The sequence below is a fragment of the Macaca fascicularis genome, chromosome 19 (genome assembly GCF_037993035.2).
Source record: "Macaca fascicularis isolate 582-1 chromosome 19, T2T-MFA8v1.1".
NCBI classification, from domain to species: Eukaryota; Metazoa; Chordata; class Mammalia; order Primates; family Cercopithecidae; genus Macaca; species Macaca fascicularis.
The window spans coordinates 52,947,968-52,965,491 of NC_088393.1; the positions used below are offsets into that span (position 1 = coordinate 52,947,968).

Below are 17,524 nucleotides of genomic sequence, written 5' to 3' on the forward strand. Positions count from 1 at the left end.
CCCTGAGGAAAGATGTCCACAGGGACAGGACGAGGCTGTCCTCTGAGTGGGGAAAGGGACTGTAGTAGTCTGAGGACCCCCCAGAGTCAGGAAGATTGGGAGATGAGAATGCTGAACCGTAAGGGGCTCTGGGGCTAAGGGAAGTGCCCGGGACCCCACCTGACCCCAACGCCCACGGGCCAGGGACAGAGGAGAAAAACGTGGGTGGACACAGGGAGGCAGGCTCAGGAGGAGGGAGATCAACATCAACCTGCCCCGCCCCCTCCCCAGCCTGATAAAGGTCCTGCGGGCCGGGACCTCCCACACCAGCCCTCCAGGAAGGATTCAGGTTGGTGCTGAGTGCTTGGGAGGGACACCAGCCTCCACTCTGCAAGAACTCAAAAAAGGGAGATGAGGGGATCGTGGGAAGGAGGGAGGGAGGACGGTGCCACTGATCTCCTGCACCCCTCCCTCTGCCTCCAGAGTGCCCCTCCGGCCCCGCCATGAGGCTCTTCCTGTCGCTCCCGGTCCTGGTGGTGGTTCTGTCGATGGTCTTGGAAGGTAAAAGTGGGATGGGAGAATGCGGAGTTGGACTTTTGGAAGAGTGAAGGTGGCTACAGGCCGGGGGTCCCGGCTTAGAGGACTTCTGAGAGCTCTGGGGCCCCTTCTGGGTCGTGGTTGCCCCATTGTGGTCGGGTGGGTCTCCAGGTTCGCCCAGGCTCAGTTCGGCAGGCGCCAAATCTGCCCAGGAGAGCCCTAGCAACCGATGACGTATTGACGCCCACACCTCTGGGATTGGCTGTCCTGTTTCTACAGCCTTGAAAGTGGGTAAGCGGGATGGGGGGCTCCGGGAGGGGTCGGTGCTGAGTAAGGCAACTCCCAGCGGCTTGAGCCCCACTAGGTCACTCCAGTATCCTCCCCATTCTAACCACATGATCCCCAAAGATCTCCTTATCCATCCCGGGATCCCATCCTAAGGGGGTTCCAATAACAAATTTTTGGCTGGGCAGGGTGGCTCATGCCTGTAACCCCAGCACTTTGGAAGGCCGAGGCGGGCAGATCACTTGAGGTCAGGAGTTCGAAACCAGCCTGGCCCACATGGTGAAACTCCGTCTCTACTAAAAATACAAAAAATTAGCCGGGTATGGATGCACGCACCTGTAATCCCAGCTACTTGGGAGGCTGAGGCAGGAGAACTGCTTGAACCCAGAAGGTGGTGGTTGCAGTGAGCCGAGATTATACCACTGCACTCCAGCTTGGGCTACAGAGCAAGACTCCGTCTCAAAAAAAAAAAAAAAAGAAAAATGTTGAACCCCTGCCCATATTCCTGGCAGGCCCAGCCCCAGCCCAGGGGGCCCCGGATGTCTCCAGCGCCTTGGATAAGCTGAAGGAGTTTGGAAACACCCTGGAGGACAAGGCTTGGGAAGTGATCAACCGCATCAAACAGAGTGAATTTCCTGCCAAGACACGGTTAGAACCCTTCCCAGGGCACAGGAGGGCTGGGTTGTGTTTTTGGGTGGAGCCCTGGAGGATGGTCCAAGATGAACAGATTGAAAAAAAAAACAAGTCCCAGAGAGGCTGACAACGTCCCTCTGGTCACACAACTAGATCTCAGGGTGCTTAGACTTCAGGGACAGTTTCCCTGACTCTCATCCAGGCCACATTTTAAAAGATGGTCTTGGGCTGGGCACCGTGGCTCATGCTTGTAATCCCAGCACTTTGGGAGGCCGAGGTGGGCGGATTGCCTGAGGTCAGGAGTTCGAGACCAGTCTGGCCAATATGGTGAAACCCTGTCTCTACTAAAAATACAAAAAAATTAGCCAGGCGTGGTGGCGTGCGACTGTAATCCCAGCTAGTCAGGAGGCTGAGTCAGGGGAATTGCTCGAACCAGAAAGGCGGGGGTTACAGTGAGCTGACATTGCGCCACTGAACTCGGGCCTGGGTGACAGAACGAGACTCTGTCTCAAAAAAAAAAGATGGTCTTGTCCAGGTACAGTGGTTCACACCTGTAATCCTAGCACTATGGGAGGCTGAGATGGGAGGATTGCTTGAGCCCAGAGGTTCGAGACCAGCCTGACCAATGTGGTAAGATCCTGTTTCTATTAGAAAAAAAAAAAGATGGTGTTGTGAGATAATGAAAATGAAGGATCCAAGCTTGGCCAGACCTGCGTCCCCAGGCTGGCGTAGCACCCCTTACTTCCTGTGTGATCTTGACAGAGGGTCATTACTGTCAGCCTCAGCTTCCTCTCCTATAAACTGGTGGTTCTGCGGGGAAGTAAAGGAGAGGGCCTACAGGGTGTCTGGTACATGTAGATGCTCAGTACATCATCAAACCCACCCTTGCTCCCTTTGGCAAGTTAGAGAGTCATTCATTCCTTAAAAAATATTTATTGAGCATCTGCTAAGTGTTGGAAACTGTTTCAGCGTGGGGAATAAACAGTGAAGAATGTGCAGAGCACAGTGACTCACACCTGTAATCCCAGCACTTTGGAAGGCTGAGGTGGGTGGATCACTTGAGGTCAGGAGTGCGAGAACCCCGTCTCTACTAGAAATACAAAAAAAATTAGCCGGGCATGGTGGCCCACGCCTGTAGTCCCAGCTACTTGGGAGGCTGAGGCAAGAGGAACCCTTGAGCCCAGGAGATTGAGGCTGCAGTGCGCCATGTTTGTGCCACTGCATTCCAGCCTGGGTAACAGAATGTGACCCTGTCTCAACAACAACAAAAAAAAAAAAAAGAAAGAAAGAAGGAAAGAAAAGAAAAGAAAAGAAAAAGGAAGGAATCAAAACATCGAGCCAGGCCTAAACTTAGAAAGATTGTTTGGAGGCCAGGCACAGTGCCTCACACCTGTAATCCCAGCACTTTGGGAGGCCAAGGCAAACGGATCACCTGAGGTCGGGAGTTCAAGACCAGCCTGACTATCATGGAGAAACCCCGTGTCTACTAAAAATACAAAATTAGCCAGGCGTGGTGGTGCATGCCTGTAGTCCTAGCTACTGGGGAGTCTGAGGCAGGAGAATCACTTGAACCCGGGAGGTGGAGGTTGCAGTGAGCTGAGATCGTGCCACTGCACTCCAGCCTGGGTGACAAGGCGAGACTCTGTCTCAAAAAAAAAAAAAAAAAAAAAAAAAAAAAACTCCTGGCACGGTGGCTCACGCCAGTAATCCCAGCACTATGGGAGGCCGAGCGGGCAGATCATGAGGTCAGGAGTTCAAGACTAGCCTGCTCAACATAATGAAACCCTCTCTGTACTAAAAATACAAAAATTAGCTGGGTGTGGTGCCAGGCACCTATAGTCCTAGCTACTCGGGAGTCTGAGGCAGGAGAATCGCTTGAACCTGGGAGGCAGAGGTTGCAGTGAGCCAAGACAGTGCCATTGCACTCTAGTCTGGGTGACAGAGCAAAACTATATCTCAAAAAAAAAAAGAAGGGGTTGGTAGCAAGAGATGACAGGCCTTGAAAGCCAGGTCAGGGTGAAACGTTTCTTATTTTTATTTTATTTTATTTTATTTTTTATTTTTTTTTTTTTTTGAGATGGAGTCTTGCTCTGTTGCCCAGGCTGGAGTGCAGTGGCGCGCTCTTGGCTCACTGTAAGCTCCGCCTCCCGGGTTCACGCCATTATCCTGCCTCAGCCTCCCAAGTAGCTGGGACTACGGGCGTCCGCCACCATGCCAGCTAATTTTTTGTATTTTTAGTAGAGATGGGGTTTCACCATGTTAGCCAGGATGGTCTCAATCTCCTGACCTCTTGATCCGCCCACCTCAGCCTCCCAAAGTGCTGGGATTACAGGTGTGAGCCACGTGCCCGGTCTTATTTTTCATTTTTTGAAATGGAGTCTTGCTGTGTTGCCCAGGCTGGAGTACAGTGGTGCGATCTGGTCTCACTGCAACCTCCACCTCCCGGGTTCAGGCAATTCTCCTACCTCAGCCTCATTAAGTACCTGGAACTACAGGTGTGCAACACTACACATGGTATTTTTTGTATTTTTAGTAAAGACGAGATTTCACCATGTTGCCCAGGCTGGTCTCGAACTCCTGACCTCAAGTGATCTGCCTGCCTTGGCCTCCCAAAGTGCTGGGATTACAGGCGTGAGCCACCATGCCCAACTAAGGGTAAAGTGTTTAGACTTCAACGTGCTCTGGTCCATCTGGGAAACTGAAGCACAGAAGTTGGCCCACCCAGCCCAGCGGACCTCCTAATCCCACAGACAGTGGGGATGGAGATTCAGGAAGGGGAAGAGGTGGGAGTCAGGTAGCAGGTAGAATGTGGACAGCCTGGGAGGGAGCTGCACACAGTGACCCCTTCCTTATCCCTCCCCACAGGGATTGGTTTTCAGAGACATTTCGGAAAGTGAAAGAGAAACTCAAGATTAACTCATGAGCACCTGAAGGGTGACATCCCAGGAGGGGGCTCTGAAATTTCCCGCACCTCAGCACCTGTGCTGAGGACTCCCTCCATGTGGCCCCAGGTGCCACCAATAAAAAGCCTATAGAAAATTCTCTGAGTGCTTCTTTACTCTGGGGAAGGGGCTTCGGGAGAGAGTGGGGGCTTCCAGAGAGGGTAGGGGGTGCGGGAGAGGGCAGGAGCTGAACCTGAGGGACTCCTGACAAGCCCTCCAATGCCCCATCTCCTTGCCCTGTGCTGAGGATGTTTTAACTCCGTGGTCTCAAAAGAATCTTCCTAAGAACCTTGCAAACTGGGCCTTATTAATCCTGTAAGGGCATTGAGGCCCAGAGAGGTGAGGCTACTTGTATAAGGTCACACAGCCAGGAAGTGGAGAACTGGGACTTGATTGAACCCTCAGCCTGGCAATGTCACTACGCTACACTTTCCTGGTGTGGTCTACCCAAGATGAGGAGCTGAGGGTTTTTTTGTTTTTGTTTTTGTTTTTGTTTTGAGGCAGACTCTCACTCTGTCCCCCAGGATGGAGTACGGTGCCTCCGCCTCCCAGGTTCAAGGAATTCTCCTGCCTCAGCCTCCCAAGTAGCTGGGATTACAGGCATGTGCCACCAAACCCAGCTAATTTTTGTATTTTTAGTAGAGACAGGGTTTCATCATGTTGGCCAGGCTGGTCTCCAACTCCTGGGCTTAAGCAATCCTCCTGTCTTGGCCTCCCAAAGTATTAGGATTACAGGCGTGAGCCACTGTGCCCGGCTCTTATGGAAAATTAAACCACATACACATGAGAAACAACCTTATGAACCCTATGTAATTAATATATATATATATATATATATTTTTTTTTTTTTTTTTTTTTTTTGAGACGAAGTCTGGTCCTGTCACCCAGGCTTGAGTGCACTTGCATGATCTCCGCTCACTGCAGCCTTGCAAACTCCACCACCTGAGTTCAAGGGATTCTCCTGCCTCAGCCTCCTGAGTAGCTGGGATTATAGGCATGTGCCACCATGCCCAGCTTATTTTTTTGTATTTTTAATAGAAACGGAATTTCGCCATGTTGGCCAGGCTGGTCTCAAACTCCTGGCCTTGAGTGATCCACCTGCCTTGGCTTCCCAAAGTGCCAGGAATACGGGCGTGAGCCACCGCGCCCAACTTAAGATTTCAAAGAAAAATATTTGTAAGCCACATATCTAATAAGGGGTTAATATTCAGGCCAGGCGAAGTGGCTCACGCCTGTAATCCCAACACTTTGGGAGGCTGAGGCAGGCCGATCTCCTGAAGTCAAGGGTTCGAGACCTGCCTGGCCAACATGGTGAAACCCTGTCTCTACTAAAAATACAAAAATATTAGCCAGGTGGGGTGGTACATGCCTGTAATCACAGCTGCTCGGGAGGCTGAGGTAAGATAATCCCTTGAACCCAGGAGTCGAAGGTTGCAGTGAGCCAAGATTGCAACACTACCCTCCAGCCTGGGCGACAGAGTGGGACTCCATCTCAAAAAAAAAAAAAAAAAAATATCAAAATATGTAAGGGACTCCCACAGTCCTAGCTGGAACATCAAACACCGCAGCCACTGTGGAATACAGTATGGGGTTTTCTCAAAACATTAAAGATAGAACTCCCAAACGATCTAGCAATCCCACTTCTGGGTATTTATTCAAAAGAATTGAAATCAGGACCCTCCCTTGTTCACTGCAGCTCTGCTCAATACCCAAGATATGGAAACAACCTAAATGTTTATCAACAGATGAATGGGTCAAGGAAATGTGGTCTATACATGCAATGGAATGTAACGCAGCCTTAAAAAGGAAACCCTGAGGCCGGGCTCGGTGGCTCATGCTTGTAATCCCAGCACTTTGGGAGGCCAAGGCGGGCGGATCACTTGAGGCCAGGAGTTGGAGACCAGCCTAGCCAACATGATGAAACCCCGTCTCTACTAAAAGTACAAAAAAAATTAGCCAGGCGTGGTGGCGGGTGCCTGTAAACCCAGCTACTCGAGAGGCTGAGGCAGGAGAATCACTTGAACCCAGGAGGCAGAGGTTGCAGTGAGTGGAGATTGCACTGTTGCACTCCAGCCTGGGCAACAACAGGAAAACTCCAACTCAAAAAAAAAAAAAGGAACTCCTGAAGCCAGGCTCGGTGGCTCACACCTGTAATCCCAGCACTTTGGGATCCCAAGGCAGGAGGATCACTCGAGGCCAGGAGTTGGAGACCATTCTGGCCAACATGGTGAAACCGCGTCTCTGCTAAAAATACAAAAATTAGCAAGGGTTGGTGGCCGGCACCTGTAATCCCAGCTACTCGGTAGGCTGAGGCATGAGAATCGCTTGAACCCAGGAGGTGGAGGCTGCAGTAAGTGGAGATCATGCGACTGCACTTCAGCCTGGACATCAGAGCAAGACTCCATCTCAAAACATAAAAGGAGCCGGGCGCAGTGGCTCACGCCTGTAATCCCAGCTCTCAGGGAGGCAGAGGTGGGAGGATAGCTTGAGCCCAGGAGTTCAAGACCTGCCTGGGTAATATAGCGAGACCCCGTTCTCCACAAAAAGGAAAAAAAAAAAAAAAGACAAAATATAAAAGGAAATCCTGAAGCTGGGCATGGCGGCTTATGCCTGTAATCCCAGCGCTTTGGAAGGCTGAGGTGGGAGGATCACTTGAGGCCAGGAGTTCGAGACCAGCCTGGGTAACATGGTGAGACACCATCTCTACCAAAAAGAGAAGAAAGAAAGATAATAAATAAATGTATAAATATTACTCTCTGGGGTTAATGCATACCCTTCTCCCCCAAAATCAACTCTCCAAACTCCTATACTCTCCTCTCTTCTCTCTCAGCAGCCTGTCAGAACTCAAGTCAGATTTTTTTTTTTTTTTTTTTTGAGACGGAGTCTCGCGCTGTGTCACCCAGGCTGGAGTGCAGTGGCGCGATCTCGGCTCACTGCAACCTCTGCCTCCCAGGTTCACGCCATTCTCCTGCCTCAGCCTCCGAGTAGCTGGGACTACAGGCGCCCGCCACCACGCCCGGCTAGTTTTTTTTTGTATTTTTAGTAGAGACGGGGTTTCACCATGATAGCCAGGATGGTCTCGATCTCCTGACCTCGTGATCCACCCGCCTCGGCCTCCCAAAGTGCTGGGATTACAGGCTTGAGCCACCGCGCCCGGCAGATTTTTTGTTTTTTGAGACAGAGTCTCACTCTGTTGCCCAGGCTGGAGTGCAGTGGCACCATCTCAGCCCACTGCAACCTCTGCCTCCCAGGGTCAAGCCTGCCTGGCTCTCTCCTCACTTCCTCCAGTTCTCTTCCAAAATCATCCCCTGCCAGATGTGGTGGCACATGCCTGTAATCCTAAGACTTTGAGAGGCCAAGGTGGGAGGATTGCTTCAGCTCAGGAGTTCAAGATCAGCCTGGGCAATAGCAAGACTCCATCCGTCCTAAAAAAAAAAAAAAAAAAAAAAAAATTTGCTGGGCATGGTGGTGAACACCTTGGGGTTCCAGCCATGCGGGAGGCTGAGGTAGGAGGATGGCTTTGAATCAGGGAGGTTGAGGCTGCAGTGAGCCATGTTCTGAATTAGATACTGGTGATGATTGTGCAACCTTTCCAATATAGGAAAAACCATCGAACTGTACATTGTCAAAGGGTAAATGTAGCCGGACACGGTGGCTCATGTCTGTAACCCCAGCACTTTTGGAGGCCGAGTTGGGGAGATCACCTGAGGCTGGGAGTTTGAGACCAGCCTGACCAACATGGAGAAACCCCATCTCTATTAAAAATACAAAAAATTAGACGGGCATGGTGGCACACACCTGTAATCCCAGCTACTCCAAAGGCTGACGCAGGAGAATTGCTTGAACCCAGGAGGCAGAGGTTGCGGTGAGCCGAGATCACACCATTGTACTGCAGCCTGGGCAATAAGAGCGAAACTCCATCTCAAAAAAAAAATTAATAATTAATTAAGAAATTAGCCAGGCGTGGTGGCGGGTGCCTGGAGTCTCAGCTACTTGGGAGGCTGAGGCACGAGAATTTCTTTTTTTTTTTTTTTTTTTTTGAGACGGAGTCTCGCTGTGTCGCCCAGGCTGGAGTGCAGTGGCCGGATCTCAGCTCACTGCAAGCTCTGCCTCCGGGTTTTTACGCCATTCTCCTGCCTCAGCCTCCCGAGTAGCCGGGACTACAGGCGCCCGCCATCTCGCCCGGCTAGTTTTTTGTATTTTTTAGTAGAGACGGGGTTTCACCGTGTTAGCCAGGATGGTCTCGAACTCCTGACCTCGTGATCCGCCCGTCTCGGCCTCCCAAAGTGCTGGGATTACAGGCTTGAGCCACCGCGCCCGGCCTGAGAATTTCTTGAACCTGCGGGGTGGAGGCTACAGTGAGCCTAGATTCCCCCACTGCACTCCAGCCTGGGCAACAGAGTGAGACTCCATCTCAAAAAAATAAATAAATAAAAGGGTAAATTTTATGGAATGTGAATTATAATTCAATCTTTCAACATGCATTAGGAGGGACATTTCAAACTCTTTTTTACCCCAGCCTTCCCTACCATGACCCAGCGTATCCAGCCAGGAGGGGAGTGGCTAGAGATACCAGAAGATTAGCAGAGAGGAGGGTGCAGGGATTTGGGGGATGAGGGGGTGGGATTCAGACCAGGGACAGGATCCAGGGATAGAGAGAAAGAGATGAGAGTGGTTTGGGGGCTTGGTGACTTAGAGAACAGAGCTGCAGGCTCAGAGGCACACTGGAGTTTCTGGGCTCACCCTGCCCCCTTCCATGGAACCCCTCAGTTCCCATCCTCCAGCAGCTGTTTGTGTGCTGCCTCTGAAGTCCAGCCTGAACAACCTTCAGCCTGTTCCCGTCCCTAAAATGGGCAAACATTGCAAGCAGCAAACAGCAAACACACAGCCCTCCCTGCGTGCTGACCTTGGAGCTGGGGCAGAGGTCAGAGACCTCCCTGGGCCCACGCCACCTCCAACATCCACTTGACCTCTTGGATTTTGGTGGAGAGGGGCAGAGGTTGTCCTGGCATGGTTTAGGTAGTGTGAGAGGGTCTGGGTTCAAAACCACTTGCTTAGGCCGGGCACGGTGGCTCAAGCCTGTAATCCCAGCACTTTGGGAGGCCGAGACGGGCGGATCACAAGGTCAGGAGATCGAGACCATCCTGGCTAACCTGGTGAAACCCCGTCTCTACTAAAAAATACAAAAAACTAGCCGGGCGAGGTGGCGGGCGCCTGTAGCCCCAGCTACTCGGGAGGCTGAGGCAGGAGAATGGCATAAACCCGGGAGGCGGAGCTTGCAGTGAGCTGAGATCCGGCCACTGGACTCCAGCCTGGGCGACAGAGCGAGACTCTGTCTCAAAAAAAAAAACAAAACAAAACAAAACCACTTGCTGGTAGGGAAGTAAGTGGCTCCGCCCCCACCCCGAAGCCTGTTTCCCCATCTGTACAATGGAAATGATAAAGATGCTCACCTGATAGCGTTTTTGTGGCAAATAAGTACGTTTTTTTGTTTTGTTTTGTTTTGAGACAGAGTCTCGCTCTGTCGCCCAGGCTGGAGTGCGGTGGCATGATCTCAGCTCATTGCAAGCTCCACCTCCCGGGTTCACGCCATTCTCCTGCCTCAGCCTCTCGAGTAGCTGGGACTACAGGCGCCCGCCACCATGCCCGGCTAATTTTTTGTATTTTTAGTAGAGACGGGGTTTCACCGTGTTAGCCAGGATGGTCTCGATCTCCTGAAACTCGTGATCTACCCACCTCGGCCTCCCAAAGTGTTGGGATTACAGGTATAAGCCACTGCGCCCGGCTTGTTTTGTTTTTTGAGGCGGAGTTTCGCTCTTGTTGCCCAGGCTGGAGTGCAATGGCACAATCTCATCTCACCACAACCTCTCTACCTGCCTCAGCCTCCCAAGTAGCTGGGATTACAAGCATGTGCCACCACACCTGGCGCATTTTGTATTTTTAGCAGAGACCGGGTTTTTCCATGTTGGTCAGCCTCAGCCTCCCAAAGCGCTAGGATTACAGGCGTGAGCCACTGCAGCCGGCCGAATTTTTTTTTTTTTTTTGAGATGGAGTCTGGCTCTGTCATCCAGGCTGGAGTGCAGTGGCACCATCTCGGCTCACTGTAACCTCTGCCTCCCCATTTCAAGCGATTCTTGTGCCTCAGCCTCCCAAGTAGCTGGGATTATAGGCCTGCGCCACCACACCTGGCTAATTTTTTCTATTTTTAACAGGGACAGGGTTTCACCAGTTGGTCAGGCTGGTCTCGAACTCCTGACCTCAAGTGATCTGCCTGCCTTGGCCTCCCAAAGTGCTGGGATGACAGGCGTGGCACACCACGCCTGGCCAAATTTTTATTTTTTTTCCTAGAGATGGGGTCTTATTATGTTGCCCAGGCTGGTCTCAAACTCCTGGGCTCAAGCAGATCCTCCCGCCTCAGCTTCCCAAAGTGGTGTGATTACAGGTGTGAGCCACTGCGCCCAGCCAGTAGCCCCCTCTTTGCCCCTCGCCGAGCCCTACTGGATGTTCTTGGTTGGGCGACAGTTTCCCCATCTATAAAACAGAAACTCCTAGAGCAGAGGAGAGGATGAGGTTGGAAAAGCAGGAGCACTGTTTTCTATTCTTGTGGGGTCAGGGAAGCAGACATCTGGGTGGATGTTTGGGGAATGTTGGGCTCAGTTGGGGAAGTAGGGGGGCCCCTGGGGCTGACAGGGACTGGAAGCTCTGAGCCGGCCAGAGGGATGTTGCAATCCTGCCAGGGTCTGGTCTACGCTGTCCCTTTCACAACCACCCCCCTACCGCCAGGCTGACACGTGGTTGTGGGGGCACAAGGCCAGCCAACCTAGAGTCTGAGGCTGGGCCGAGGACACCCTCCCCACCAGCTGCCAGGGTCACTGGCGGTCAAAGGCAGCTGGTGGGGAAGGAATTGGACTCCAGCCTTGGGGGACGGATGTGGTGATGGGGGGAAGCAGGCTTGGTGCCAGGAGGGGCCTTGGAGGGTGAATAAGAGCAGATGGAGTGTTGTGGGGAGGTAGTCAGGCAAAGGGGGTGAGTCCTGGTGGAAGGGAGGAAGGGGCATACACTCAGAACTTTTCAGCCGAGGGTTTTAATTTTTTGAGATGGGGTCTCACTCTGTCCCAACAGGCTGGAGTGCAGTGGTGCAATCACAGCTCACTGCAGCCTTGAACTCCTGGGCTCAAGCAATCTTCCTACCTCAGCCTCTTGAGGAACTGGGACTACAGGTGTGCGCCACCACACCCAGTAATTTTTGAATTTTTTTGTAGAGATGAGGTCTCCCTATGTTGCCCAGGCTGGTCTCAAACTCCTGGGCTCAAGCAATCCTCCCTCCTCAGCTTCCCAGAGCGCTGGAATTACAGGCATGAGCCACCACACCTGGCTAATGCAAGTGAGGTTTTTACAGTGTCGTCCAGCTAAGGTGACCCCCTCGCAAAAAAGGGAGACAGAACCATCAAGTTAAGAGCCCAGAGAGTATCAGGGTGGTCTGGGGTGCTTCAAGGGCTGATCTGAAAGAAATTGGAGGTGGCACGCAGGGTAGGAGTGCGGGGCCAACTGAGAGACCCCAGCAACATAAAGGAAAAGTTGTTGGGGCTGAGGAGGCTTGCTAAGAGAGGGGAAGTGGGGGAAAGAGGTGGTCTAGGGACATGGTGTGAATGAGGGGTGGATGAGATCACAGGGTTATTACTGGAAGGCCCCTGAGGGAGGATGTCCACAGAGACAGGACGAGGCTGCCCTCTGAGTTGAGGAAAGGGGCTATGGTAGTCTGAGGACCCCCTAGAGTCAGGGAGATTGGGAGGTGAGGGTGCTGAATGGTAAAGGGCTTTGGGGCTAAGGGAAGTGCCCGGGACCCCACCTGACCCCAACGCCCACGGGCCAGGGGCAGAGGAGAAAAACCTGGGTGGGCAGAAGGAGGCAGGCTCAGGAGGAGAGAGATCAACATCAACCTGCCCCGCCCCCTCCCCAGCCTGATAAAGGTCCTGCTGGTGGTACAGGACCTCCCAACGGAGCCCTCCAGCAAGGATTCAAGTTGGTGCTGAGTGTTTGGGAGGGACACCAGCCTCCACTCTGCAAGAACTCAAAAAAAGGAGATGAGGGTATCGTGGGAGGAAGAAAGGGAGGCACGGAGGAGGGTGCTACTGATCCCCTGCACCCCTCCCCCTCTGCCTCCAGAGTGCCCCTCCGGCCCCGCCATGAGGCTCTTCCTGTCGCTCCTGGTGGTGGTTCTGTCGATGGTCTTGGAAGGTAAAAGAGGGATGGGAGAATTGCGGAGTTGGACTTTTGGAAGAGTGAAGGTGGCTACAGGCCTGGGTCCCGGCTTAGAGGACCTCTGAGAGCTCTGGGGCCCCCTCTGGGTCGTGGTTGCCCCATTGTGGTCGGGTGGGTCTCCAGGTTCTCCCAGGCTCAGTTCGGCAGGCGCCAAATCTGCCCAGGAGAGCCCTAGCATCTGATGACGTATTGACGCCTACGCCTCTAGGATTGGCTGTCCTCCTTCTACCGCCTTGAAACTGGGTGATCAGGGCGAGGGGCTGTGGGAGGAGGTCAGTGCTGAGTAAGGCAATTCCCAGCGGCTTGAGCCCCACGCGGTCACTCCAGTATCCTCCCCATTCTAACCACATGATCCCCAAGGATCTCCTTATCCATCCCAGGATCCCATCCCAAGGGGGTTCCAATAACAAATTTTTGGCCGGGTGCGGTGGCTCATGCCTGTAATCTCGGCACTTTGGGAGGCCGAGGCAGGCAGATCACTTGAGGTCAGGAGTTCGAAACCAGCCTGGGCCACATGGTGAAACCCCATCTCTACTAAAAATACAAAACAATTAGCCAGTTGTGGTGGCGTGCGCTTGTAATCCCAGCTACCTGGGGGGCTGAGGCAGGAGAACTGCTTGAACTCAGGAAGTGGAGGTTGCAGTGAGCCGAGATCATAGCACTTGACACGGCAAGTCTGCGTCTCAAAAAGAAAAAAAAAATTTTTGCACCGCTGCCCATCTTCCTGGCAGGCCCAACCCCAGCCCAGGGGGTTCCAGACATCTCCAACCCCTTTGATGTCCTGGAGGAGTTTGGAAAGACCCTGGAGGACAATGTTGGGGAATTCATCAACCTCATCACACAGAGTGAACTTCCTGCCAAGACACGGTTAGAACCCTTCCCAGGGCACAGGAGGGCTGGGCTGTGTTTTTGGGTGGAGCCGTGGAGGATGGTCCAAGATGGACAAATTGAAAAAAAACAAGTCCCAGAGAGGCTGACAGCGTCCTTCTGGTCACACAGCTAGATCTCAAGGATCTCAGACTTCAGGGACAGTTTCCCGGACTCCCATCCAGGTCACATTTTAAAAGATGGTCTTGGGCTGGGCGCCGTGGCTCATGCCTATAATCCCAACACTTTGGGAGGCCTAGGTGGGCAGATTGCCTGAGTTCAGGAGTTCGAGACCAGCCTGGCCAACATGGTGAAACCCTGTCTCTACTAAAATTACAAAAAAATTCGCCTGACATGGTGGCATGAACCTGTAATCCCAACTACTCGGGAGGCTGAGTCAGGAGAATTGCTTGCACCCGGAAGGTGAGGGTTGCAATGAGCCAAGATGGTGCCACTGCACTCCAGCCTGGGTGACAAAGCAACATTCCGTCTAAAAAAAGAAAAAGAAAAGATGGTCTTGCTCAAGTACAGTGGCTCATGACTGTGGGAGGATTGCTGGGGCCTAGGAGTTTGAGACCTGCCTGGCTAACGTGGCGAGATCCTGTCTCTATTTTTATTTTATTTATTTATTTATTTATTTATTTATTTATTTATTTATTTTGAGATGGAGTCTTGCTCTGTCTCCCAGGCTGGAGTGCAGTGGTACCATCTCGGCTCACTGCAACCTCTACCTCCCCAGTTCAAGCAATTCTCTGCCTCAGTCTCCTGACTAGCTGGGATTACAGGCGCCTGCCACCATGTCTGGCTAATTTTTTTTGTATTTTTATTAGAGACAGGGTTTCACATCTTGGCCAGGCTGGTCTTGAACTCCTGACCTTGTGATCCGCCTGCCTCGACCTCCCAAAGTGCTGGGATTACAGGTGTGAGCCACCACACCCGGCGATCCTGTCTCTAAAAAAAAAAAGCCTGGGCGCAATAGCTCACGCCTGTAAACCAGCACTTTGGGAGGCCGAGTCGGGCAGATTACCTGAGGCTGGGAGTTCAAGACCAGCCTGACCAACATGGAGAAACCCCATCTCTATTAAAAATACAAAAAATTAGACGGGCATGGAGGTATATGCCTCTATTCCTAGCTACTTGGGAGGCTGAGGCAGGAGAATCACTTGAACCTGGGAGGCAGAGGTTGCAGTGAGCGGAGATCATGCCACTGCACTCCAGCCTGGGCAACAATAGCGAATTCCCGTCTCGAAAAAAAACAAAAAACAAAAAACAGATGGTCTTGTGGGGTAATGGAGGACCCAAACTTGGCCAGACCTGTGTCCCCAGGCTGGCATAGAGCCCCTTACTCCCTGTGTGATCTTAAGAGAGAGGCATTACTGTGAGCCTCAGTTTCCTTCCTGTAAAATGGTGGTTCTGAGGGGAAGTAAAGGAGAGGGTCTACAGGGTGTCTGGCACATTGTAGATGCTCAGTGCATCTTTAAATCCACCCTTGCTCCCTGTGGCAAGTTAGAGAATCATTCCTTAACACATATTTATTGAGCATCTGTTAAGTGCTGGAAACTGTTTCATTGTGGGCAATAAAACAGTGAAGAACATGCTGAGCACGGTGGCTCACACCTGTAATCCCAGCACTTTGGAAGGTTTGGAAGGCTGAGGTGAGTGGGTCACTTGAGGTCAGGAGTTTGAGAACCCTGTCTCTACTAGAAATACAAAAAATTACCCAGGCATGATGGCATGTACCTGTAGTCCCAGCTACTCGGGAGGCTGAGGCAAGAGGATCCCTTGAGCCCAGGAGGTTAAGGCTGCAGTGAGCTATGTTTGTGCCACTTCACTCCAGCCTGGGCAACAGAATGAGACCCTGTCTCAACAAGAAAGAAAAGAAAAGAAAAGAAAAGAAAAGAAAAGAAAAGAAAAGAAAAGAAAAGAAAAGAACAGAAAAAAGAAAAGAAAAGAAAAGAAAAGAAAGAAGGAAGGAGAGAGAGGAAGGGGTGGAGGAAGGAAGGAAGGAAGGAAGGAAGGGAGGAAGGGAGGGAGGGAAAGGGAGGGAGGCAGGAAGGGAGGGAGGGAGGGAAAATCTAGCCAGGACTAAACTTAGAAAGATTGGAAGCCAGGTGTAGTGGCTCATGCCTGTAATTCCAGCACCTTGGGAGGCCAAGGCAGGCGGATCACCTGAGGTCGGGAGTTCAAGACCAGCCTGACCAACATGGAGAAACCGTCATCTCCACTAAAAATACAAAAGTAGGCCAGGCACAATGGCTCATGCCTGTAATCCCAGCACTTTGGGAGGCCGAGGTGGGTGGGTTGCCTGAGGTCGGGAGTTTGAGACCAGCCTGACCAACAAGGAGAAAACCTGTCTCTTCTAAAAAAAAAATACAAAAAATTAGCCGGGCATGGTGGCGCATGCTTGTAATCCCAGCTACTCGGGATGATGGGGCAGGGGAATCGCTTGAACCTGGGAGCCGGAGGTTGCGGTGAACCGAGATCGCGCCATTGCATTCCAGCCTGGCAACAAAGGGGAAACTCTGTCAAAAAAAAAAAAAGGAAGGAGGGAAGGGAAGGGAAGGGAGGGGAGGGGAGGGGAGGGGAGAGGGGAGGGGAGGGGAGGGGAGGGGAGGGGAGGGGAGGAGGGAGGGAGGGAGGGAGGAAGGAAGGAAGGAAGGAAGGAAGGAAGGAAGGAAGGAAGGAAGGAAGGAAGGAAGGAAGGAAGATTGGAGGGAGAGGCAAAGGTCCTAAGCCAAGAAGGTTGATCGATAATCATAATCAAGAGCGGGTGGCATTCCAGGCATGTGAACAGCCTGGGCATAGGCAGGGAGACTGGAAAGTACCTTTGAATGAGAACAGCTAAGGCAAGGGCGGATTGGAAGAAAGAGTTGGTAGCAAGAGATGGCAGGCCTTGAAAGCCAGGCCAGGGTTTTTTTTTTGTTTTTTTTTTCTGAGATGGAGTCGTCACGCTGTTGCCTAGGCTGGAATGCAGTGGCGTGATCTTGACTCATTGCGATCTCCACCTCCCAGGGTCAAGCAATTCTGCCTCAGCCTCCTGAGTAGCTGGCATGCACCACCATGCGTGGCTAATTTTTGTAATTTAGTAGAGACACGGATTCGCCATGTTGGCCAAGCTGGTCCTGAACTCCTGACCTCAAGTGATCTGCCTGTCTCGGCCTTCCAAAGTGCTGGGATTACAGGCGTGAGCCACCATGCCCAGTCAAGGGTAAAGTGTTTAGACTTCATCGTGCTCCGGTCCATCTGGGAAACTGAAGCACAGAAGCTGGCCCACCCAGCCCAGCGGACCTCCTAATCCCACAGACAGTGGGGATGGAGATTCAGGAAGGGGAAGAGGTGGGAGTCAGGTAGCAGGTAGAATGTGGACAGCCTGGGAGGGGCTGCACACAGTGACCCCTTCCTTATCCCTCCCCACAGGGATTGGTTTTCAGAGACATTTCGGAAAGTGAAGGAGAAACTCAAGATTAACTCATGAGCACCTGAAGGGTGACATCCCAGGAGGGGGCTCTGAAATTTCCCGCACCTTAGCACCTGTGCTGAGGACTCCCTCCATGTGGCCCCAGGTGCCACCAATAAAAAGCCTATAGAAAATTCTCTCCTGAGTGCTTCTTCACTGTGGGCCAGGGGTGCCAGAGAGGGTAGGGGGTGCGGGAGAGGGCAGAGGCTGTACCTTAGAGACTCCTCACAAGCCCTCCAATGCCCCATCTCCTTGCCCTGTGCTGAGGATGTTTTAACTCCGTGGTCTCAAAAGAATCTTCCTAAGAACCTTGCAAACTGGGCCTTATTAATCCCATAAGGGCATTGAGGCCCAGAGAGGTGAGGCTACTTGTGTAAGGTCACACAGCCAGGAAGTGGAGAACTGGGACTAGATTGAACCCTCAACCTGGCAATGTCACTACGCTACTCTTTTCCTGGTGTGGTCTACCCGAGATGAGAGGTTGAGGTTGTTTTATGTTTTGTTGTTTTGAAACGGAGTTTTGCTCCTCTTGCCCAGGCTGGAGTACAATGGCATAATCTCA

The 17,524-nt window shown here is 52.1% G+C and overlaps 2 protein-coding genes across 3 annotated transcripts; both read left to right on the top strand.

The window, feature by feature from the left end:
• The first annotated feature begins 302 nt into the window (after window positions 1-302).
• APOC1 (apolipoprotein C1) lies at window positions 303-4,473 on the top strand. Its single transcript, XM_005589555.5, has 4 exons — window positions 303-328; window positions 463-540; window positions 1,314-1,449; window positions 4,300-4,473. Exons 2-4 carry the CDS (start codon window positions 483-485, stop codon window positions 4,355-4,357), a joined length of 252 nt encoding a protein of 83 aa, XP_005589612.1. The 5' UTR covers window positions 303-328; window positions 463-482; the 3' UTR covers window positions 4,358-4,473.
• On the top strand, window positions 303-17,096 carry LOC123570222 (apolipoprotein C-I, acidic form). 2 transcript variants are annotated; one of them, XM_074023877.1, is made up of 6 exons: window positions 303-328; window positions 463-540; window positions 1,314-1,449; window positions 12,543-12,614; window positions 13,370-13,505; window positions 16,923-17,096. In XM_074023877.1, exons 4-6 carry the CDS (start codon window positions 12,563-12,565, stop codon window positions 16,978-16,980), a joined length of 246 nt encoding a protein of 81 aa, XP_073879978.1. In that variant the 5' UTR covers window positions 303-328; window positions 463-540; window positions 1,314-1,449; window positions 12,543-12,562; the 3' UTR covers window positions 16,981-17,096. The 2 variants fall into 2 exon arrangements, with proteins under 2 accessions (XP_073879978.1, XP_065391717.1); XM_065535645.2 differs by lacking the exons at window positions 303-328; window positions 463-540; window positions 1,314-1,449 and adding an exon at window positions 12,373-12,398.
• Window positions 17,097-17,524: the final 428 nt, after the last annotated feature.